Below are 25416 nucleotides of genomic sequence, written 5' to 3' on the forward strand. Positions count from 1 at the left end.
AGGTGCTGGCTGACCTGGGGGGCACCTGCTGTCAGGGCATTTTCAATCTGGTGCAAGAAACAAGTAAATAGGCATTCCCAACAGTGTGTGTGCACTGCAGTGAGAGACCTGCACAGTGCTGTGGAAGCTTCTGGATAAAAGTAATTCCCTAAAGGCTGGATTTCATTATCCCAGCCCAGGGAAGGAGGAAGGGTCTGCTTGTTAAAAGGTCTGGAAGCGTGAGACAGCTTAGTGTGGTCCAGGAGTGGGCCTGGCTGTGTTGGCTGACCCCGAGTGTGGGGGAGAGAGGAGGCTGGAAACAAGGCTGGGGAGGAAGGTGGGGGCGCTGAGGTCTGGGGTCTTCCTGGCCTTGCTGTAGAGTCTCAGTTGCCTTTTAGAGCTCCTGAGAGGTCAGCCTGTGTGTGTGTGTGTGTGTGTGTGTGTGTGTTTTCATTCAGGTAATGGGATAGGGAGGGTGTGTGTGTGTTTAGGCAATGAGGCAGGGAGAGTGTGTATGTGTGTGTGCACATGTGCGTGCATGTTTTTGTTCGGGTAATAGGGTAGGGAGGGCTGTGCTGTCTCCCTGCCAGGGTGGGTTGACCCTTTGAGAGCCATCCAATAATGGGCCATTTCTCGTGGCTTTTCAAGACTGGAGCTTGTAAGGCAAACAGAACATGGTCTCCCTGAAGGCAGAGTCCCACACTCTGTCCCCTGGGGACAGTTCCTTTGCTTTGCCTTCTTGGTTTGTTCATTCAGTCCCTCAGTCAGCACAGGCTCCCTGCTGGGTCCAGGGAATGGGGGTGGTGGTGTGATGGTTCCAGCACAGCCCGCTCTGGAAGAGACCAGGCTCCTGAGCTGGATGAGGGGCTATGGAAGCAGAATGTTCCAGAAGGCTCCCGTGGCGAAGCGTCCCCGCCTCTTGGAGCTGAGGATGAAGGGCAATCCAGGTGGAAGGAACAGCATGTGCAAAGGCCACAGACAGTCCCCCGGCTCCGACCCATGGGGTGACGGGTAGAGAGTGTGGACACCTCACCTGAGTTCACATAGGTGCACTCTTGAGTTGTGGGAGGCGGAGAGAGGCGGTAACACAGGGAACAGGGTCAGAGCAGTGGACAGGGTCAGAGGTCGTAGGCCACCCCGCCCTCTCATCTTCCCCCAGGCCTGCCCTCCTGTCCAACAGGGTCTGTCAATTACCACCTTCTCCAGCCAGAGCCCTTTAGGAAATGCCAATGATGAGCGATTGTTATCATGGTAATTAAAATTCCCTGGGAACAGCTTGGCTAATATCCATCAGTATCTGCAGTCAGCTTGGCCGTGAGCTGAAATCAGGATGAACGCCTCGAAGCAGAGCTCAGAGTACCAAGCAGTGCGCGGGGAGAATTTGAGGCTGAGGCCACCCACCTCCCACCCCCCACCCCCCACCTCCTACCTCCTGCAAGTACCATGGGGGCTGTGTGGGTCTTTCCTCCTTAAATGGCATTTCCGAGGCTGGGTGCTTTGCTGCCTTTATCACAGTGAGGAACACGTGAGGAACAGAGCAGGACTCTGCAGAATCTCATGGCTTCTCTAGAAAGCAAAGGTTTGCCCCATCTGTGGCCAGAGACCTGGTGGGGGTTAATTTCCATGGAGCGCTCTTCCCAGCACTGTTCTTGGGGAGGGGGTCAAGTGTTGATGCTTGACTGTGGGTGATGGGCTTGGATGCACAGAGCAGAAAGCACGTGATGAAAAGCTACTTCCGGCCCCCTGAACCGCAGCACGCAAGGCTTCCCTGTCCTTCACCACCTCCAGGAGTTTGCTCAAACTCATGTCCATCACCAGTTGGTGATGCCATCCAACCCTCTCTGTCATCCCCTTCTTTTCCTGCATTCAATCTTTCTAAGTATCAGGGTCTTTCCCAGTGAGTTGGCTTAACGGTAAAGAATCTGCCTGCCTATTCAGGAGACATAGGTTCAGTCCCTGGGTCGGGAAGATCCCCTGGATCTTCCCCCTGGAGGAGGAAATAGCAACTAATGGCAACCTACTCCAGTACTCTTGCCTGGAAAATCCCATGGACGGAGGATACTGGCAGGCTACAGTCCATGCGGTTCCAAAGAGTTGGACACAACTGAGCAACTTCACTCACTTTCCGGTATTCTTGCCTGGGAAATCCCATGGACAGAGAAGCCTGGCAGGCTACGGGGTAACAAAGAGTCAGACACTACTGAGGGACTGAGCACTCACGCACGTGTGTGTTGGGAGGGGAAGGGGTAGAACTCCCCGCCAACAGTGTAACTGGGTCCAGAATCTAATTTTGGGACCCCCCATAATGGAGGCTAGCCCACGTTGAAATTTCAGTCATCCCTCATATAAACAGGAAATGCCCCAGGGTCCAAGAAACCTAACCTAGACCAGTCACAACCCTCCCACTCTGCTTTATCTTACCTAACCCTAGAAAATAAGCCTGCCAGCCTTACAAGAAAACCCCTGACCTCCCAGAAAAAAAAAAAAAAAAGGCTACTTCCGTGTATTTTGCAGGGTTGGAGGGGTGGGGCAGTGAGGAAAGAGAAGGTGTGAGGACAGGCATGGGCCGGTGTGGGGGGAGTGGAGATGGCTGCTCAGAGCTGGGATCCCCCACCCCTTACCAGTCCAGCTCTCCCATGCAGAAGGCATTTTCCAAAACCCAGACAGCGTCTTGAATGCATCTGTACATCGTGTGCCTCCCTTACTAGGTGATGCACCTGTGTGCTCTCACCTGACCCTCTACCTCCACCACCCCCGTTCCAGCCTGGAGGAATCAGAAAGTGCTGCTCCTCTAGCTGGTCCAGGATCCTCCGCCAGTCTGTCTAATCTCTGCCCATCTCGGTAGTGCCAGCCTTCCACTGGGACTGCAGCGCCAGCATGAGAGAAACAGACAGACTGAAGCCATGTTACAGTGAACTGAACTCACCTGCCCACTAGACCCCGGGGAGGCCCTGCAGGCCTGGCAGACTGGTAGGGCCATGGCCCCTGCTGAGCATAAATATTGGGGCGAATTGTATGAAATTTGCAAGGGTTTTTATAGGTCAAAAATGGTTGAATACAAAAAAAATAGGTTGAATATCAACAGTTTCATGCAATTCAATCTAATATTTTGGATCCTATGCTCTTTATCCTGTTTTCCAAAAGAATTTGACTGATGAACGTTTTTTAAGTGGGTGGTAGGGTGGGTCATAGTAACAGGAAGTGAGGCTGATGGCGCGGGGCCTGCTGGCTGTGATGTGCCAGGGCAGGCAGGGGCAGCTGGGTCTCCCTGCTACTTGAGGAAAGACTGGGAGCACACGGCTGCCTTGTGCCCTGGAGGTCCCGAGCCAGGAAGGTGCACGGCACGTCCTGCTAGGCACTCCCTGTTTATTCCTCTTAAATATGAAGTGGCAAATCCACTTGATTAATTACAAGAACTTGGGTGAAACCCTCAGGCCACTTCCCCAGGAAGGCGCCAGACGTTATGGATTGGGACAAAGCTCCAGCAAGCAACCCATGCCTGCCAATTCAGTCATTGAGCCAGTGTATCAGATGTGTTCTAGGAGCTTGAAGGTCAATAGTGAGCAGAGGGGCCCTGGGCCTTCCCACTGAGTGGTAGACTTTTGTGGGAGAGACAGATAAAAATAAAAGACCAGCCAAGGGACTTACCTGTCTGTCCAATGGTTAAGACCCTGTGCTTCCAGTGCAGGGGGTACAGGTTTGATCCCTGATTGGGGATCAAACTAAGATTCCCACATGCCTCATGGTATAGACAAAATGTTAAATAAATAAATAAAGGACTTGCCAAAAGGTGGAAGCAACCCAGTATCCAATGATGGATGAGTGGATAAAGAAAGTGTGATATATACATAAAACAATATTATTCAGACTCAAAAAGGAAGGAAGTCCCATACTGATGAACCCCGAGGACATTACGCTCAGTGAAATAAGCCAAATACTGCATGTACTTCAAAAAGACAAATACTGTATGATTCCACTTAATTCCTAGAAAGTAGAACAGTGGTCACCAGGCCCAGAGGGAGAAGGGAGTGGGGATTTGTTTCATGGGTAAAGTTTTAGTTTTAGAGACACATGTGCCCCAGTGTTCATTGCAGCACTGTTTACAATAGCCAGGACTTGGAAGCAACCTAGATGTCCATCAGCAGATGAATGGATAAGAAAGCTGTAGTACATATACACAATGGAATATTACTCAGCCATTAAAAAGAACACATTTGAATCCGTTCTAATGAGGTGGATGAAACTGGAGCCTATTATACAAAGCAAAGTAAGTCAGAAAGAAAAACACCAATACAGTATACTAATGCATATATATGGAATTTAGAAACGATGACCCTATATGCGAGACAGTAAAAGAGACACAGATGTAAAGAACAGACTGTTGGACTCTGTGGGAGAAGGCGAGGGTGGGATGATTTGAGAGAATAGCATTGAAACATGTATGTATCATATGTGAAACAGATCGCCAGTCCAGGTTGGATGCATGAGACAGGGTGCTCAGGGCTGGTGCACTGGAACGACCCTGAGGGATGGGATGGGGAGGGAGGTGGGAGGGAGGGTCAGGATGGGGAACACAGGTACACCCATGGCTGATTCATGTGAATGTATGGCAAAAACCGCCACAATATTGTAAAGTAATTAGCCTCCAATTAAAATAAATTTTAAAAAATAGTTTTAGTTTTACAAGATAGAAACTGTTTTGGAGATGGGCTACCCAACAGTGTGAATGTCCTTAACATACTGAACTGTATACTTAGAAACGATTAGAGGGTAAATTTACAGCATAGTGTGGGGTCCTGCCCCACTGGGGAACTGACTTTTCTTCCTGGAGAGCAGGCTGACAGTATGTGTCATCTTAATGAACACACATCCTTTGACCCAGCAGTTCATCTCCTGGGAATACTTCCTAAGGCAGTAGCTGAAGCCTGTCTCTTGGGTGTGTCAGGGTGTTGGTTGCAGCTCGTTTCAGAAGCGTGAAAAATAGGAAACAATTTAAGCATTCATCAGTGGTGGGGCAGAGGGTGATTTAACTAAGTTTAATAAATATAAACCATAGTTTGATATAGAGACCATTACAATATTTATTAACACAGAACAACTGCTATGATATATAGTTAAGTATCATAGAATAGCATCTATGTGATTTATTCTTCCAAAAAAGGAAGGAAGGAAGGGGGAGGAGACTGAATTGGGTGTATGCCCAGGGAAGGGTGTAAGAGAATTCACAGCCCAGTGTTAAGCAGGGCTCTGTCTGTGTGGCTGTCTTCATTATGCTGTCTTGTTATTGTCCGAATTTTGCTCATGCTGTGCTGTGTTTAGTCGCTAAGTCATGTCCGACTCTCTGCAACCCCATGGACTGTAGCCTGCCAGGCTCCTCTATCCATGGGGATTCTCTGGGCAAGAACACTGGAGTGGGTTGCCATGCCCGTTTCCAGGGGATCTTCCCAACCCAGGGATAGAACCCAGGTCTCCCAAATTGAAGGCAGACTCTTGATCAGCTGAGCTACCAGTGAGTGGGTGAGTGAAAGTCGTGTCTGAGTCTGCAACCCCATGGACTATGCAGTCCATGGAATTCTCCAGGCCAGAATACTGGAGTGGGTAGCCTTTCCCTTCTCCAGGGGACCTTCCCAATCCAGGGATCGAACCCAGGTATCCTGCATTGCAGGTGGATTCTTTACCAGCTGAGCCACAAGGGAAGCCCAAGAATACTGGAGTGGGTAGCCTATCCTTTCTACAGCAGATCTTCCTGTCCCAGAAATCAAAGCAGGGTCTCCTGCATTGCAGTAGGATTCTTTACCAATTGAGCTATGAGGGAAGACCCTAATTTTGTATGCTCTGTATGTATTTCTCAGGAATAACATAAATAAAAAAAGACAAAGCAGAACCATGGCTGTTTAGGGAGGCAGTGCAATGCAGGTCCTAAACCTGCCCAGACCCCACCAGTCACAGAGGGTTTGCCTCACTCGGTCTCCCTGAGGCTCACACACGTGGAGGCAGTAGGTTGGGTACCATGGGAGGGCAGGCAATGCCAGCACTGTTGGATACCCAGGCCTCCGCCTAGCAGAGGGAGGCCAGGTAAGCCCCTCGCCAGCTTCCCCATTGCCTTTTGGGCTTGGGCACCTGGTCTCAGGATCCACGCAGCAGCTCTGCAGGAACAGGGTGGCCTTGACAGTGGCTGTTTGTGTTTGTCTCCTCTCCCTCTATAGCACTTCCCTGCCCTCTAAGCATCCAGACCCTTGGTGTCCATGGCGCTGATGATTTATCACTCATTTATTACTGAGGATTTATCACTCACAACCACAATTTAGAGAGCCCCCACTGCACATCTTTAGACTGTTGAGATGAGACTAGGATCTCTGGTGTGATGTAGAGGCCAACAGAATGGTGAACTGGCGTTGGGCAAGTTGCTTGACTTGTCCAAGCCTCAGTTTTCCCATCTGGAAAATGGGGATAATAATAGAGCGTCCTCAAGGAACTGTTATCACTGGATGCCTCTTGGAATGAGGGAGGAGACATTTTGATTTCACACTTTGTGAATTTTAGATCTTGTGCATACATTACCAATTCAAAGAAATAAATACATATTGTAGGAGGGCTGCAAGAGGATCAGAAAGGGTTTTCTAAGGTGGCTCCATGAAGCATTCATCCCACTAGATGGGTTCTGTGTTATTCAAGTGTAGTGTTAGTCGCTGAGTTATGTCTGACTCTCTGTGACCCCATGGACTGTAGCCCACCAGGCTCCTCCATCCATGGGATTTTCTAGACAAAAATACTGGAGTGGGTTGCCATTTCCTCCTCCTGGGGATCTTCCTGACCCAGGGATTGAACCCCAGTCTCCTGCATTGCAAGTGTATTCTTCACCATCTGAGCCACCAGGGAACAGAACATAACTTTATTATGTTATTCAAGAGCCACGCCCAAAAACAGGCCCTTCCACACAGGGAAGCTGGAAGGGAGGGCTTGGTGACTCATGCCTGGGACAGGGTTTGGACTCCGTGGTCCTGTGTCTGTCACTCTGGAGCATAAGGAGGTGACTGCCATCTGTTTGGAAAAATAGGCACTCGTCAATCCACAAGTGAACAGGAAGTGCTGTACCGTGAAGTGCGACAGTTCCGGTTATGTAGACCCATCACTAGGATTGAGTTTCTGTAGGAAAACTTGCTGGGTAGGTTCCACTGGGAAGCACCACATCTCCTTTTGCCCTATTGGAGATCGTTTTGCACATTTGCATGTTCAAGGCTCTGAGAAGTCCTGCTTAACAGCTTGGTTTAATTGAATGCTTCCCACTGTACTGTATGGGGTACGTGATCAGGGGCTCTTCTTTATTTTGTTCTTTTTTTCCTTTTTTTTGGCCCAGCCCCTGCTAACATCCCACAGAAGCAGGATGGTGCAGAGGGTCAGGGAGTGAGAAGCGCTGTTCTCTAGAGAATGAGGGTCTTCTGATTTTTTAAAATTATTTATTTCTGACTGCGCCGGGTTAACAATGCTGTGAACAGGCTTTCTCTAGTTGTGACGAGCGGGGGCTCCTCCCTCGTTGCAGTGCATGGGCTTCTCATTGCGGTGGTTTCTCTTGCAGAGCACAGGCTCTAGGTATGCAGGCTCAGTAGTTACGACCCGTGGGCTTAGTTGTCCCACGGCATGTGGGATCTTTCTGGACCAGGGACTGAACCCATGTCCCCTGCATTGGCAGGCGGATTCTGGACCACCTGGGAAGTCCTGGTCTTCTGATGTGAAATTATCCCTCTTGAGTAGGAGACTTGGTCCCCTGGTTGCACGTCCGTCAGATGAGACGAGGAGGGTGACCGTGAGGGTCGTGGGCACCATGTCTGTTGAGTGGCTGCTCCGTGCCCGGGCCCAGGTTGTGGGGATTTACATTCACACGTGGGCCTGACCCTCTTGGCCGCCCCAGGAGCCAGCGCTGCTCCTGCCTCCCACCTACCAAAGATGAAACTGGGAGTGGGGGGGCTGGGGGTCGATGCATCCAGATCTCCCGGCTGCGGGGCAACCGATCTCGGATTCTATCCCAGCACGGCTGCTCTGACCCCCCCAAGGTTCCTCTTCTCGGAAAAGGTCACGGCCTTCCTTCACCCACTCCCACTCTTCTTACAAAGGCATTTCCTTCATCAGGAAAGACATTACGGAGCACTTGATGTTTTCTGAAGCAGATGCTAAGGGTTCCGGGACCTCACCACAGTCTCTGCCCTGAATTCTGATCTGTGGCTCACTCTGAGCTCCGGCCTGTCTGTGCCCTGCACAAGGATGACCGCCTCCCAAGAAGCTCTCCAAGACCACGGCCAATACCAGGCTGTGGCCAGCCCGGCTCTTCCTCCCACCTCTTGGGTCTCTGCCCAGAATCTCGAGGGAAAGGGGGGGAGGGCAGGAGGGAGGCAGTGGCTTCTTGCACACCAGCTGGGAGGGAGGGCTGGCTCGGGGGTGGGGGGGCGCATGTCACAGGGAGAGCTGCTCTGTATCCTGTGCTCTGAGCCGATGTCTCCCCCCACCAGGTCTGGAAGAGGTCGGGGGCCTGGTTCTACAAAGGGATCCCCAAGTTCATCCTGCCCCTGAAGACCCCCAGCCAGGCTGATCACCCCTCCTTCCAACCGTTGCCTGTGGAGCCAGCAGAGCGAGAGCCCAGAAGCACTGAGACCAGCCGCGTCTATACCTGGGCCCGAGGGAGAGGTAAGGCCCCCATCACCCCCTCTCTCGGGACCGCAGCCAACATTCGGCTCATCAACCCGCCGGGCGCTGCCTCGGGCGCCGGCCAGTGCCCGCCACACCCCCACGCAGCTCACACTGGTCTGCATCCCTCTCTGTGCCCTCGGCTCTATCTGCACCACGTGGGCGGCCGGACCTCAGCAGGGTGCTTGCTTCCCGTGGGAGGGGCCCCTGTGGGCCGTGTCACAACCAAGCACAAATTTGGGGCAGGGCTGCTGTGAGCAGCGCTAGGGATGTGTGAAGAAATGTGATGTCAATTGAGGTTTCTTGCAAAGGATGAAAATGCCTCTTTCTAAGGCAGAAGTGTACCATCTCTTCTCATCACTTGTCTTATGTCTCAGAAAAAGGGGCTCCTGGCTTCCCTGGTCCTGACAAGCAAACAGAGTGTGCCAGGGCCCCTTGGTGTTCGTGGTGGCCAGCTGAAGTGCCCTAAGTGGCCACCATCAGAAGGGGAAATGGCCACCATCGCGGGTCATGACAACAGTGCCAGGCATGGTGGATGGCTCTCTACTGCTTGCATGATGTTTTAGTGTTTGCAATTTTATTTTCAAAGCTCTTGGTCTCACAACAGGCTCTGGAAGTGGACAGGGCAGCTATTTTGTAGCCCTATTTCGTAGATGAGTAGCCTGAAGCCCAGAGAAGGGGAGGGATTTTCTCAGATGGGTGTGGCAAAGTTGGGAATGAAACGTGAGGTCCTGCCCTTGGGGCCCTGGCTCCTTCTGCCTGGAAGTGCCCGAGTTCTAGCCCAAGACTCAGGGTCTGAGGTCCTACAGGAGACATGGTGGCCAGAGGGATGAGGGCTTATCCTGCCCCTGGGGGGTGATGGACCCAAGTTAGTGGACGTGGCAGCTGCTTTTAAGTGGCTCCCGAACGTCTCTGTCTTTGGATTATGACATGGCATTTATCTTCATATCGTTTGGACTTTGTCTTGTTACAAAAGTAAGGCATGTTTGTTATACAATTTTGAGAGTTGTCAAATGGTATAATTTACAAGGTTAAAGTGCCCTGGAGGTCAGCCCTTCCAGACATAATCAGCATTAACAGCTTAGCCTCTGTTCTCCAGACATTTTTTATCGGCATCACTTGGTTTTTCTGCAGCCCACCCTCCTGGCTAATTCTCCTGGACTCTGTTTGCATTTTTAATTCCCATGAGTTGGCATTCCCTGCCATCACTGCCCATTGCTGCCACAGATAAGTCTTGATGGGGACCACGGTGAGTGCAGGTGGAGCCTGGGCAGGCAGAGGGCAGCCAGAGAAGCGTTCCTTTCCCACCCTCAGCACTGGGGCTTTCTCCTGCCCCAGCCCGTCTGTGTCCCTCAGACCAAGGGAAGAGACATGGCTGTGGAGAGTGCAGGCCTGGAATGTTGCTTCCCATAGATTGAGAAGAGGCCTTGCGACCTTACCCCAAAGGGGCCTCTCTGCCTTCTCTGCTCCAGCCCTGGTGTGGCACATACGTGTACACGCACACACACACAAACACACGCATCCCTGGGGAAGGGCAAGACCTTCTCTTGTCTTCTCCTCAGCCACACAGACACACAGATGGCCTTTTAATCATGTGGGCGAGGAGGCCAGCGGCCCACACACTTGGATCTGGCATCCCTTATTAACTGAGTTTGCAGCGAAGCCAGGCCAGGTAACGTGGAGCTCACCCCTCTACCCCAATATGAACTTGGTCTCCCTCTGAAGACCAGGTAAGAAACCCCCCAGGCTCCCAGACCATAAGGGCATAGGCAAGTGGCTTCTGCTTGCCACCTGCAGCCCTATCGTCAGTAATGCTGGGTGCCAGGCAGCAGGCTGGGGCCAGAGCTGCAGTCTGTGGTCCAGATTGGAGCCTGTCTGCTAAGCCTGGTCTTTGTAGCATCCAGGCTTCCCTGTCCTTCACCATCTCCCAGAGTATGCTCAGATTCATGTCCATTGAGTCCATGATGCCATCCAACTGTCTCATCTTCTGTCAATCCCTTCTCCTTTTGCCCTCAAACTTTCCCAGCATCAGGGTCTTTGGCTCCTTGCATCAGGTGGCCAAAGTATTGGAGCTTCAGCTTCAGTATCAGTCCTTCCAATGAATATTCAGGGTTGCTTTCCTTTAGGATTACTGGTTTGATCTCCTTACTGTCTAAGGGACTCTGAAGAGTCTTCTCCAGCACCACAGTTTGAAAGCATCAATTCTTTGGAGACACTTGGAGGCGGTGAAAATCACCTTGCCCCGCTGAGGCAGCCCTCTTCTGGGGCTCTTGTCTCTGGGGTCCCCAAAGACAGCATCCCCTCCTGCCGCACAGTCCCTGTTCCCTGATGTGGAGGCTCATGGTGACACCAGCTCCCTCTCTCTGACCCTCCCTCCCTAACACTCTCTTCTGTCTGTCTGTCTGTCTGTCTCTCTGCTTTTGGACTAGTGCACTTATGTCTCCCCCACCCCAGTGCACTTTACTTGGAGGAGAAAGGGGAATCGATAAACAGAAGCCATGAACTTTGCAGTCTACAGAGCAATCAAGTGAAATGTATTGATGTTTCTGAGGCAGGTTCCTTTTCTTCCTCCTTCAAATTTTCTTTGTTAATTTTTAAATACATGAGCAGACCTGATATATTTTTAACAAGTGTAAACAATTCAAAAGTTGATGAAAAATTAAAATCTGTTCTGCCTGCCACCATCTCCAAACCCCTTTCTCCCTGTCCCTACCAGCATATACTTGCTATAGGGTTATTTTTTGTTTTGTTTTTAACAACAAAAATAGGCTCTTACCCATAACTCTGCAAATTGGTTTTTTTTCCTCACTTAAAAGAATATCATGGGCATCCCTCCAGGTCAATAGATATAGATTTTACTGTATCCTTTTAATGGCTGAATAAAATCCCATCATATTATATATTGTGATTTAATTATTCACCTATTTATGGGCATTCAGATGATTTCTGGCTTTTTGCCTCTGCGAGCAATATTGAAACATCCTTATGTGTGTATGATGCTTCTATTTCCATGGGGCAGGTTTCCCAAAACAGATTGTGTGTTTTAATTCTCAATAGACATTACCAAACTATATTTGGAAAATGATAGCCTTTTGTGCTCATTTATACCTGCATCCTTGCCTGCCATAAATATTATTGGCATTTATCATTTTGACCAATATACTAGATGAAAAATGATATTGCATTTTTAAAATTTCTACATTTGACTATCTCTTCATATCTTTATTATTTATTGATATTTAGGCTTCCTTTTTTAAAATTGGCTGTTTAAACTCATCGCTCATTTTTTATTATGTTGTTTATTTCCTCTTACTGATTTGTATTAATAGATATTAATTATATATTAAATGAGTTGCAAATATTTTTCTCCTTGACTTTACATTTTGTTTGACTTTTGTCTTTCTTATAGCATTTTGCATTTTTTTCATTCTTTTTTTAATTTATTTTTATTTTTTTAAATTTTTTAAATTTTTTAAAATTTATTTTTAATTGGAGGATAGTTGCTTTACAATCTTCCTGCCTTACATTGACATGAATCAGCCATGTCCCCTCCCTCTTCAGCATCCCTCCCACCTCCCACCCCATCCCACCCCTCTAGGTTGTCACGGAGTACTGGGTCAAGCTCCCTTCCTCATACAGTAAATTCCCACTGGCCGTCTTTATATATGGTAATGTAGATGTTTCACTGCTACTCTCTCAATCCATCCCACCCTCCGCTTCCTCTACTGAGTCCACAAGTTTGCTCTCTATGTCTGCATTTCTATTGCTGCCCTACAAATAGGTTCATCAGTACCATTTTTCTAGATTCCATATATATTGCATTTTACCATTTAAAACCAATTTCTTTTCACTTTTGTGAAGTCAAGTATGTCTTTTTTTTTCCTTTGTGGCTCATAGGTTTTCTATATTATTTTTAAATGTCTTTCTCTCTAAGGTTAAAAAAATTGCTAAATAAAAAGTTTAAATAAGGTGAGAATAAAAAGATATACTTAAATATGACAAAAATTACCCAAGAAGCAGAAATGTAGCACCAAGTGTCAAATTAACTGATAAAGCACTGAAGCCATGTTCTATCAAAGAACAAGTCAAAAATACCTCAATCATCACCATCATTCAACAGTATTTTGTAGTATTTAACTAAAGTAATAAGGCTAACTAAAGAAAATAAAATTACTTGTTACTATTGGAAAAGAAAACATTCTTGGGAATTCCCTGGTGGTCCAGTAAAGGTTAGGACTCCTCAGTTTGACTTCAGGGGGCATGGGTTCTATCCTGGGTGGGGAACTAAGATCCTGCAAGTACAGGGTGCAGCCAAAAAAGAGAAAAAATTATCTTATTTGTAGATGATGTAATTGTATACAAGCAAACCAAGATAATCTACAAAAACAACCCACTAGCATTAATAAGACAACTGGAAAGTGACAGGAGGGAAAGTAAATCAAAGTTTACACCAAACTATTGTGCAACTATTGGTGTAAACTATTTGCTGTAAAAATTAACAATTTTAAACTATACTTATTAGAAGTAAAAATGGAAAAATCCATTCATTATTGGAACAAAAATTGTAAAATGTCAAGAAACAAATATTTAAAGACTATAGCTCAAACACAGAGAAAATTATGGAATCTTATCGAAGGCCATAGAGTAGAATATTACTAAACCTTAGAAAAGAATGAGATAATGACATTTGCAGCAGAATGGATGGACTTAGAGATTATCATTCTAAGTGAAGTCAGACAAATATCTTACAACATCACTTATATATAGAATCTAAAAATGGTGCAAGTAAACTTATTTACAAAACAGAAATGGACTCACAGACATAGAAAACAAACTTAGACTCTCAGAAACAGACATAAAAAGCAAACTTAGGGTTCCCAAAGGGGAAAAGGTGGGGAAGGATCATTTGGGGATTTGGGTTTAACAAATACACACTGCTGTCTCTTACCTCCTTTTCCGGCCAACTGCCATCTCCATGGTCCACCTAGACACTTTCCTGTGTTCTGTCTGCCTTACTAAAGCCAGCAGGTACCTTCTGCCACCGTCTCCACCCTCGTGGGTCTGGTGGCCAACAGGACCTTTTGCTTGCAGTCCCGCAAGACTGACTTGCCTACTTTAAAAGCTGCTACCTGAGCTCTGCCTTCCAATCAGCCTGAATCTCGGTGCTCACGAATCCTCTCCATTGGAGCACTAACAGGTCTTGGCACACCCTCAAACACTGGGAGCTACTGAAAATAAAATAAGCTCCTTGGATAATCACAAGGTTTGTGAGAGAAGCAAGAGGTAGGACTGGGTTGGCACTGATGTTCGTCTCCTACCTGGGGCCAGTGCTTCAGGATAAATAGATAAACAAGGACCTACTATATAGCACAGTTGTAACAACCTATAATGGAAAAGAATCTGAAAAAGTATATATAATCACTTTGCTATACACCTGAAACATTGTAAGTCAACTATACTTCAACTTTTTAAAGAGTTACTATAACCAAAAGGTAGATGACTATAATCAAGAGAAACAGTATGGTATTGTTACCAGAATAAATAAAATATCTATTTTATATAGATAAGTGGATCAGAATAGAAAAATAATAGAGCTAAGGATGTGTGGAAGCTGAAGATAGCTAGCTTTTCACTTCAGTGGGAAAATAAACTGGTTTATTTAACAAGCAGGGTGAGCATAATTAGATTCCCATCCCATTCTGTGTACCCAGAAAACACACTGAAGACAGATTAAAGATCTAAATGTTAAAAATAACACAAAGGATGTGTCAGAGAAAGATATGAAGTGTTTCTTTCCTCTGTGTTAAAGTCAGAACTGGTAGAGCGCTCCTGCCTCAGGACAGGTGGGCCGACTCCCTGAGGTCGCTATGCTCTCCCTCCTCTGGACACTGGGTGTTGCTTTTGGTCAAGGATCTGCCTGCAGAACCCCTTGGTGAACCCCATACAAGCTTACTCATAGCAGGACGTTCATCCTTTCTCCAGGATGGGATGGGAAACGGTGTGTCTGAGTTCCCCCTGTGACTGGCCCTGGGTCTAACCTGGCTATCTCTGGGGGCAGGGCTCCACCCTCCCACCCAATCAGTCCAGCTGTGATGTGGGCACCATGCTATTTTCCCTTGGTAGGTCATTGCTCCAAGTTTATGGCAGCAATAAAATATAGTCAGTTTTTGTGCATCCCAGGCCCCTCTGTTCCTCTGTGAAATATAATATATAAATGGTAGAAATGGTACTGTGGGCTCTTGGGTCTTAATCCCTTTAGAGTTGGGCCACATCTTTTGAAGGTTTCTCTCCTCTCAACTGGATTCTCACTTTTGGGCAACATATGGAAAGATATTTGCTGGGAATGGGGATATTAATCTGGCATATTTGGGAAATAAGGGGTTACTTTCTTTTTTTCTTGTATACTGGAAAGCTTAGAGGAAGCAGCTGAGACTTTTGTTCAGTAGCTCAGTTATGTCAGGACAGATGTCTTTATCATTCTTGCTCTTTCCCTCATGGTCACAAGATGGTTGCTACAGTTCCGGCCATCACTATAAAGAAAAGAAAAAAGTTCAAAGAAGAGGCTAGAAAATTAAGCTTTTTGCTTCTGCAGCCTTGCATCACAATAGAAGCAGGCTGGTACTTGTGCCAGAGGAGCCTCATTCCCTATTGATGGAGAGCTGAATTGATCTGACCGAAGTCATTAAGTGTGGCAGTTTTTCTCAGATAGGATTTTGTACCTCTCTACCTCCAGTGCTAGAATAGTTAATGTGATGGGGCTTATTGTCATCATCCCCCAGTGTGTGACTGGGAGACGGCATTATCCTGGGTCTGCTCTGTGGTTGGTCTGCCCGCCTTTGCCAGCAGTGACTGTGCGCGCCTGAGATGGGGTGGGGATGGGGCTGAAGCCCCAAGGAAGTAAATGTTTGTCACTCGGTCATGTCTAACTCTTCGCTACCCCATGGACTGTAGCCTGCCAGGCTCCTCTGTCCATAGGATCCTCCAGGCAAGAATACTGGAGTGGGTTGCTATGCCCTCCTCCAGGGGATCTTCTTGACCCAGGGATCAAACCTGGGTCTTTTGCTTTGGAGGCAGATTCTTTACCCTTTGAGCCACCAGGGAAGCCAAGTCTCCGATCCATACAGTGCTTGCTCCAAGGGTTTTTTAGGATGTGTGTGCTTTTCTAAGATGGGGGCTGGAGAGCCAAGGTTCCTAGGGCATCAACCCCTGGATCAGTGAGGTTCTGCTGTGTTCACCTCTCTTAGGGATCCTGGGGCCGGGGTCCAATCACCTAACGCTTTTATCACTTCTCTATGGCCTGGCCAGATCAGGGTGGCCTTTCCACTCTGCCTTCCTCCCTAAACCCCGAAAAGCCCCAGTTGAGCACAAGCAGGTGCCTGAGCTCCCAGTAGCCACGAGGCAAACTCACTTTCCCCTCCCTGATGAGGCCTGGGTCACAATCCCTCCCAGGACCCTCCGCAAGAGCCCTCCCACCCCCTCCCCATCATCCCCCTGAGCAGAGCACAGGCTTCCTGGATGGAACTGAACAGAATAACACATGGGTTCCCTTCAAGGTCTGTTCTGGAAAAGTATATTGAGCTTCAGATTTGTTCCAGTTGGGTAGTTTTAAGAAAAATCAGTTTCCTTTTCACTTCATTGGTTTGCTAGACTTTAAACAAATTTTTTTAGGATTCTAAACTGTGTTCTGTGTTTGCAGTCCAGTGAAAGCAAGCTTTGGGCCTGTTTGGGTCGAGTGGTCTGATTGAGCTCAACCACAGATGTTTTGCCTGGGGCCACCCTTGCTGAATGGCCCCTCAGCCAAGCTTTCCACCCTCTCGCCGCCGTCTCCCGGCCCCCTGGAGAAGCCGAGTCATGAATGCTGTGTTGGCCTCAGCCAGGGCTCCTTGACTCACGGCCATCATCTCCTCTGATGCTCAGAACAGCCTGTGGGGCAGTTGTGGACGTGAAATGGACTCTGAGTGGTGGATGAGCAGGGGGACATCTGCCCAAGCTCACATGGGCTCCAGGCTCCTAAGTCCCGGCCCACGCTCCTGCCACGTGCACTGGCTTTCCGCTCTTGGACTTGGTTCGAGGGCTTTGGGTTGCTAAGAACAGAGACAGCAAAGGACAGCTCAAGTCAGGGGCTGCTGGCAGGCTGCTGAGGAAGGTCTTCCAGAAGCAGGGGTGGACAGGAAGGCCTTTCCAGGCCTGTGGTGCTGGGGCTCAGAGTAGCAGCTGCCTCTGCTTCTCAGGGAACTCTGAGATCAGCTCCATCCCCCAGCCTCTGCTCGCCCAGCAGCTGGACACAACTGCAAGTCTGCACACCCTTCAGTCTCCGCCTCTGCTCCCACTCTCAGGACCCCATGTCCTCACTTGGGGAGGATGTGATTGGCCCAGCTCCCTTCTGCTCAGGCTGCTGTTTATGCATCTAGCCTGTATCCCATCAGGTATTATAGATGGTGTGTCCAGTGAGGCCCAGTTTGAGACTGTTTTCCCCACAAGCAGAGCTGGAACAGAGCAGGGGGAAATTTATCTCTGTTTCTCAATAGCCATTGAACCACAGAGTTGGGTGTTTTATATCTTACAGGATAGTGAGCTCCTTGTCACTGGGAGCATTCAAACAGAGGCTGGATATTTTACTAGGGACACTATAGCTCAGACACTAGGAGAAGCTTACTGTAGGCTTGTTACTATGTATGCAGAGTTATGTCCCCATGTTGTAACCAGGACTAGGAGAATGGAGACACATTCTATGGCCCAAGATCAAGGCAGCCACTCCGCTTTGAACTTGAGACCTCTGTCTCGTTAACACAGAGCTGTAGCCGGCTGAGCTAATAAACAGTTTCGTGGCAGCCGTTTTTCCATCAAACGCATATGCTGTTTCCTGACTTCTTAACGCAGCATGCTATTTATACCAGTAGATCCATTCATTCTTAATGAGCCACGGTTGTGGATTGTAAAATGTTTTATTTTCAGACAGGATTGCTCACTGCCCAGAGCCAGTTGTTGCTATGCTGCCTTCCTTCTTTCTCTGTTCCTGAGAAATTAGCATTTTGGAAGCCCTGTTCCTGAGAAATTAGCATTTTGGAAGCTCCTTGGGGGCGCTTAACTGCCCTCTCCCAACCCCCCAATCATCCCCAGTGTTTCCCCAGCAGATTCAGGACTTGCCATTTCTGTCACATCAGCCTGGGCATGGTGCATGGACTCCCTGCAGCCTTCAGAGCAGCTGGGAATGCGTGTTGTGTGCAGGGGGGTGGGGGAGGCAGGCTGGCCGAGGCTCAGAGAAGCAGGCAGAGCAGAGCAGGAGGGCTTCTGTGCTTGGAGGCGAGGTGCCGTCTGTCCTGGGAGGCTCGGACATTTGCTGGTGTTGTAGGTCGCAAACTGGTGGAACAGTGACTCCCCCTGACTCACTGCTTTAAATTCATTGACAACATTTTTTAAAAGGTAGAGAATTCTCATTAAAAAGAATATAGAGTTCTGGCTTCTTTTTTTGACAATCAGAAGATCTGGCCATACTGCCCCTCCCTGGATAAATTGGACAGGCCAAGTGGCAGCCTCCCCTTCACGCAGACCCTGCAGTCTCCGGTTTGCCACAGTCCCCACCCCTCCCTATTGTCTATCTTGCTTTTTTTTTTTTTTAAAGGTATTTGGTGCTGTTCTTTTGTTTTTTAATTGCTGCACTGGGTCTTCATTGCTGCATGTGGGCTTTCTAATTAGAGAAAGCAGTATGTGGGCTTCTCATTGTGGGTCTTCTCTTGTTGCAGAGCACAGGCTCTGGGCGTGCGGGCTCGGTAGTCGTGTCTTGCTGGTTCTAGGGCAGGTGGGGGCGGACTTCAGGAGCTGTGGTACCTGGGCTTCGTGGTTACGGCTCTCAGGCTCTAGAGCACAAGCTCAGTAGTTGTGGTGCACAGACTTAGTTGCTACACAGCGTGTGGGATCTTCCCGGATCAGGGATCGAACCTGTGTCCCCTGCATGGGCAGGCGGATTCTTATCCACGGTGCCACCAGGGAAGTCCATCTCTCGTGCTCTTTGATCCTTACCCTTGCTGGGCTAATCCGAAGAAAGTGAAATAGTTCTTGTTTCTATATCCCTGTGAAAGTGAGAGAATGGAAGTTAGACCTGTGGCCAAACAAAGCGGGCACACATCTCCGTAGAGGTGGAGTGTTCTCATATCCAGCCCACCTCACTCGCTGCCCCTTCACCCAATCAGAGGAAGGCAGGAGCCTGACCAGGTCATATCTGTGGGTCCCTCCTTCTGATCGGACTCCGCAAATCCTGCCCACAGTGGTCCTGTGGCTTCTGTGGACCCACCACCGTCGCCCCCAGGGCTTCGTCAATAAGAACTTTAGAGGTCAGGTGTTGCAAAGCCCCTGTGGTTCAGGGGGGGGGGGGGGGGGGGGGGGGGTTGTTTCTTTTGTTTTCGCTGCTTAGTCATGTCCAAGTCCTTTTCAACCCCATGGACTATAGCCCACCAGGCTCCTCTGTCCATGGGATTTTCCAGGCAAGAATACTGGAGTGGGTCGCCATTCCCTTCTCCAGAGGGTCTTCAAGACCCAGGGATCATGTTGTTGTTTACTTTGGCTGCATCTCATCTTAGTTGTGGTGCACCAGATCTCCGATCTTCCTTGCATCGTGAGAAATCTTCATTCCAGCACATAGAATCTAGTTCCCCAACCAGGGATCAAAGCCGGGCCCCCTGCATTGGGAGCACAGAGTCTTAACCTCTGGACCACCAGGGAAGTCCCAAGCTCCTGTGTCTTAATGCGGACCCCCTGGGTCAGAAAACTTTACTTCTTGGAAGTCCTTCTTCCTCCCTAGGCCTTGGTTTCCCTATGAGTAGGATGGGGCAAGGTGGGGGGGCCAGGACAGACAGCCTGTGCTCTTCCAGCTTTCCTCTGTCACGTCCTAAATCCGGGGGAATGAGACTCTGTGCAGAGATTTCCAGCAGGTGGTACACCATCTCTCAGACTATATATTGAAGCTGTCTCTCCCAGAAAGACCAGCCCCATGTCAGCAGTGGCCACACGAACACACATATGCATACACACATGTGTGCCCACACACACAGTCCTGCTATGTGCGGCCTGTGAAATCCCATCACACTCGCCCAGCACCCCCTCTGTCCCTGCCACCCCCACCCCGCGCACCGCGCTCCTGGTGAACAGTCACTAAATGCCTGCAAACTTCCTCATGGTGCTGTGCCCAGCGTCGTCTCTCCTGCTTCATCATTACCTTCCCTGTCTCCCTTCGTTTGACACCCTGCATGGGTTCTAGCATCCTGGGGAGTTGGAAGTACCGGGGATTTTTTCATGTGTGAAGGTAATAGAAACCACCAGATATACGCAGACAGATATGAGCTAGAAAGGGCTGTTCAGAGAGGAGAGAAGAGAGAGCCTGCCTTTGAATAATCTCAGAAGGGCTCTGTGTCCAGCCCAGCCCCTTGTCCCTGGACAAGCCATTGACCCAGGTCTTCATGGTGTAGGTCTGAGGTTTGGGTTCAGAAAGTAAATTTAAAAGGCCTGGCTGGACAGTCCTGTGTGTGGCTCCCACTAGGCGTTTGGGGACAGGAACACCATCTATGCCATCGAGGGCAGGAGAAGCGGGGTGTGGTGCTAGGTCTCCTGAGCCCACTGAGGACCTCGCTGGGGCAAACACAGGCAGTCGGTGTTCTGGGTGGCCGCGGTCCCTCAAGGCTCAGATGAAGGCCTGGGCGCCGTGGGCCTGTGGGCAAAAAGAGGCAGGTCTCAGGCCTCAGCTGCGTGGACTGCAGCCCATGCTGGGTTTTGTGTATTCGTGTGATCACCGCCCCCACCCCCCTCCGCCGCCCCGCACCCCGCCGCCAACACCTGTACTAGAGGTACTACTATTGTCCCACTTCACAGAAGAGGAAATTAAGGCTTGGAGGGGTCAGATAACTTGCCTTGTAACCTTGGCATGGGCAGAACAAGAAATCCTCATGGTGTTCAGGAAACTCTGCCCTTTTCCTAAGTCTCAGGGTAACAGAGGCCCTGGCCTCATCTTATGTGGCTGTGTTTTGAAAGATAAGCCTATGTGTTACTAATTTGTCTTGACCTTCAGAGTCCTCGGTGACGCCAAACGCTAGCCCGGTGCAGGGGCCACCCCCAGAACAGGAGCCCCGAGCAGCCAGGAGCCACCATTGTTCCCACTGCTGCGCCCCGCCCCGGCCTTGCAGCCCTCTGGGCTGTCCTGGATGTCCTCGCTGGCCAGGGGCTTGATTTCCCAAGAGCAGGAGGCCCTCATTAGCCACACCACAGAAGTCAGGGGCATGGGTGTCGTTTCTAATTTGTCCGAACCCGATGACAGCCTCAGCTGATCAGATGACTCCAGCTGCAAGGTGGGGCCTTGGGACTCCTTGCCGCCCCCCCTCCCCCAGCCCCCGCCTCCCCCTGCCGCCGACAGTCCCCGTCTGAGCTGAACTGGGAGAGCAGGGCCCAGCCCCGGCCCAGGCAGCCTGGCTCTAACTAAGCAGATGTCCTCAGCAGCTGCCGCTGCTGTTGTGCAGTCACTCGGTCGTGCCCGACTCCTTTGCGAATCCATGGACTGCAGCCCACCAGGCTCCTCTGTCCATGGGATTCTCCAGGCAGGAATACTGGAGTGGGTTACCATTTCTTTCTCCAGGGATCTTCCCAGCCCAGAGATCGAACCCACATGTCCTGCTTGGCAGGCAGACTCTTTACCGCTGAACCACCTGGGAAGCCCCAGGTGACCACACAGTTCTGCCGAGTGCGGTACAGCGCTCCCCTCTCCAGCTGCTCACCCGTCTTGCCGTGTGAACCTACAGCTTAATTCTACTCGCTCTCGTTTTCTTGGCCTTTGGGGACCTGGGTGAAGAGAATAAATCTGGGCCCGCCTGCCTCACCTGACTCCAATAAAGCCCTCGGAGATAACAGGGCTGGCTGCGCTCGGCTCCGCCACCCTCTCCCCAGGCTTCCTGTCCATCACGGGGTGGAGGCCAGCCCCACGAATGGGGCTGGTTGATTTCTTCTTGCTAGTCCAGCCTCAGCAGCAGAAGCAGGGAGCGTCTGTCTGCCTAGTGATCTCCATAGAGCAAAGCGGGGCTGGACTGCCCCTGCCTCAGTTGCCCCTGGGGTCCACGTGGAGTCTGGGCAAAGCTGATAGCCCGTCCCACACCCAGGATGAGGTCAGATGCCATGGGCCTCGCAGGGGCTGAGGTTCTAGGATGAAGGGACCTGAGGGACACACCCTGAGGCCAGACTCAGGGGCTGTGCCAGACAGAGACCCAGAGAGAGGTGGACAGAGAGGTGGGGTAACGGGAGAGTGAGAGCAACCGACCAAAATGGGAAGTGGGACCGAGACCAACACAGGTAGATTGAGAACAGTGGGGACACAGAGACCTGCAAGAGAGGGAAGGACGAGAGGCCAAGGCAGAGAGAGGTTTTTTTTTAAACCGTCAGCAAGACAGGCACAAAGAGATGAAGTCAGAGACACACAGAGACATAAAGAAGGACAGAGAGCACTGACGTCATGGGGTGGATGAGGCACATTTTCTATCCCAGCAGAGGAGCCGGCAGGAGGTACGAACCCACTTTGCTGCATCTCTGCCATAAATCAGAAGCAATAACCTGCCAGAGGGGAATACTGCAGAGCACACCCAAACCAGACCAGCCCCTCCTCCCCTAAGTGCCTGAGTCTGGAACCTTCCTTTTAAGCCTGTCCTGGCCCCAGAGAAGCCCACCACCCGGCCTTTGCCTTTCCTGTTCTGTGTCAGGGATGCCTGGCACACCCCAGTCCCAGCATCTCTTGCCAAAATCATGCTTATTGTTAAATTCCACCTCTTCCAGGAAGCTCTCCCTGACTTCTTTCCCTGAACACTCTCCGCCCCTGCTCCAGAGTAGTGGTATCGTGTTCTCTCTGGTAGAATCTGTTCTTATCTTCCATCTGTCCATTTCCCCCTTCTCTCTGGAGTGCCTCCAGCCAAGACAAGACCACAGGATGTCAATGCTGGCGACCACATCTCTATCGATTGGAGGATTCTTCCTCATTATCCGGTGCCTCCTGTCTGGCTGCAGGCCCCAAGGAGGGAGTTAATTAAAATCAATGGCAAATGAATAAACAAGCATGAGAAACCCTCCACTCCCCACTCTCGGTTCCTGGCCTGGCCTGGGCCGTCCCAGCTGAGGTCCCAGGGGCAGCCTAGAAGGGGAACCAAGGAAGCAGGTCCCACAGCCTCACCCTCCCTCTGTGGTGGTCGTGCGACTATCCCCACCTCTGAGGGGAGGAGAAAATGAGGCCCAGGGTGATCAGGCAGCTGGCAAAGAAGGGTCATCTGGATCTCCAGACTCCAGGCTAGGATGGATGGATGGAGGTTGACTCTGAGGTTCTCTGGCTCCACTCAGTCCATCCTTAGGACAGGCCCCCTGGGCTTGAGGCTGTATTTCTTTCTTCCTTTCAGATCCCTACTCTCTAAGGCCCTGGGGGACGTTTCCAAAGCAAAGGGAGAACCTATCCTTGGGTCTTGGGTTTGGAAGAAGAGAAGGTTTTGCGTGAACAGTGCGCTCCCCTCCCCAGAGCCCACTCATCCTGTGTCCATGGCAACTGGCCTCCAACAGCCCCCCTCCATTGGTCCATCCCTGGCTCCAGCTGAGGCCACTGTCGCCTGTCACCTGACTTGTCCCACCCAAGTGTCCTTCGGGGAAGGGAGGCACCTGCTTGGTTGAACGCCCAGCCCCAGCTGGCTGGCCACCACCTCGCTGACCTCCATCCATCCTGCCATCTCCATGAGGTGCCGTGTCCTCTCCTGGGGAGGATTTTTCAGAAAGCAGTCAACAAGTACTTACCGAGTGCCCACTTGGCCCAGGGCCCAGCACTGGGGGCTGTGGAAAGGAGGCAGACGCCAATTAAGATGTGGCCCTGCCCTGAAGGGGTTTCTGGTAGAGCTGGGCAAGTCAAGGCAGGCATCTGTAGGAAAAATAGTGCAATGCCAGAGGGTGTGTGAGAGGGACCAGCAGGTGTAGGGAGAGCAGGGTTGGAGGCTGTCTTCCAACCTTGGGCGAGAGAAACTTCCCAACACAGGCACGATTTGGGTCGGTTCCTAGAGGATGAATTGGAATCTCATTTTGAAAAGTACCTATAGACTCATATAGTTTTTTTTTAATATTTATTTGTTTGGCTGTGCTGGGTCTTAATTGCAGGACTGGAATCTTTAGTTGCAGCATATGGGATCTTGGAGCAAACGCCGGGAGATGGTGAAGGACAGGGAAGCCTGGCGTGCTGCTATCCATGGGGTCGCAGAGAGTCGGACATGACAGAGCGAATGGACAGCAATGTATTTATTTATTTGGCTGCCCCAGGCCTTCGTTGCGGCCTGCCAACTATTGGTTGTGGCGTATGAGATCTAGATCCCTGACCAGGGGTTGAACCCAGACCCTCTGCACTGGGAGCAAGGCGTCTTAGCCACCGGACCACCAGGGAAGTCCCTCGAATAGCTTTTTAAACTTGCAGTGCATTACATCCTACTTGATCTTATTTTACTGTTACCATTGTTATTGTCTCCACTGTACAGATGAGAAGATTGAGGTTCAGAGAGATTAAGGTATTTGTCCAGAAGTGTCCAAAGCAGAGCTCGTATTCAACCCTAGATGTTGGGAGTGAACTAGGTGTTTTTCTCACCCACGTGGCAGCTCCTGCCTGATGGGAAAAGGCATGTTGAAGGGACTGAGGATGACCTGGCTTGCCTGCAGGGGCCCAGAGTCCTTGGAATAAGCCAAGACCAAGGGATGCCCTTCATCCTGAGTGCAGAGGAAAGAACAGAGATTCCAGCCACAGATAGTCCTGGGTTCCAATCCAGCTCAGCCTCCAAACAGACTCTGAAGGTACCAATGCCTTCAATGTCTCATGAAGCACAACTTGGAAATCTGAGTTCCCCTAGGAGAGGTGCGTCCACCCTCTGAGGTTGACCTGGGCATCAAACATGCTGAGTTCAGAGGCCATCTCCATGCCAGGTGGTGTGGGCCATGAGTTCAGAATGCCCCCCAAATAAAATGGTTCATTTATCAAGCATCTGCCATGTGCCAGACACCGCCTGTGTTATTTCTGCTAATGCTCACAAACTCAGGGAAGGATCCATCACTGCCCCTTTCATAGGTGAGCCTGCCAAGCAGAGAGAGGTGGAGGAACTGGCCCAAAGTCACACCGCTGGCAAGTGGCAGAGCCAGGACACTGTCTTTCTGACTCAGAGCCAGTGCCTCTTCACCACCCCCACACCTCCCTCCTGCTGCCGCCAAACAGAGCCCCAGACGTAGGAGGCATCTTGGTGGGATTTCGGGCTGCGAGCCTGGCCCTACTTGTGGGCAGCACAGCCATCACCTGTCCCCGTGGGGACATCTTTTCGACTCTTCTCTGCAGCTGCGCCAGCCTGGTGGGCTGGGTAAGGCTAATTGGGGATGTCTCTGCATTCCCTGGGGCCTTATCTTTCCTTTACAATAAAAGTTGGGTTTTTTTTTTTGTTTTTAGTGTGCAAAATTTTCCACCATCTGCTTTGCCTTGGCAGAATGTTTGCTGAAAATATCTCTTCCTCTCTAATTCCCATAATTTCTGGGGGCTTTGGGAGCCTCCAAGCAGAGCAGCAGCAACTCACAAGGGCCTCCCAAGCTCACAGACTGCTGGTTGTCCTTGTGCCAGGCAGGCGGATGTCGTGTGGCCCAGAAATCACATCCCCCCACCTCTCAGCCAGGGAGGGGCACTGGGATCTCTCCACTGAGGGGACAAAGCTGACCAGAAGTTGAATCCTAGGATTC

At 50.3% G+C, this 25416-nt stretch overlaps 1 protein-coding gene across 4 annotated transcripts in view; it reads left to right on the top strand.

The window, feature by feature from the left end:
- The window catches only part of RPH3AL (rabphilin 3A like (without C2 domains)), a 137716-nt gene that overhangs the window by 103171 nt on the left and 9129 nt on the right, over positions 1-25416 (top strand). For all 4 annotated transcript variants that reach the window (XM_070478822.1, XM_070478825.1, XM_070478824.1 and 1 more), the window contains one exon: positions 8484-8658. In XM_070478822.1, the coding sequence (XP_070334923.1) occupies positions 8484-8658 (175 nt within the window). The remainder of the gene's footprint in view (positions 1-8483; positions 8659-25416) is intronic.

This window comes from Odocoileus virginianus, chromosome 17, assembly GCF_023699985.2.
Source record: "Odocoileus virginianus isolate 20LAN1187 ecotype Illinois chromosome 17, Ovbor_1.2, whole genome shotgun sequence".
NCBI classification, from domain to species: Eukaryota; Metazoa; Chordata; class Mammalia; order Artiodactyla; family Cervidae; genus Odocoileus; species Odocoileus virginianus.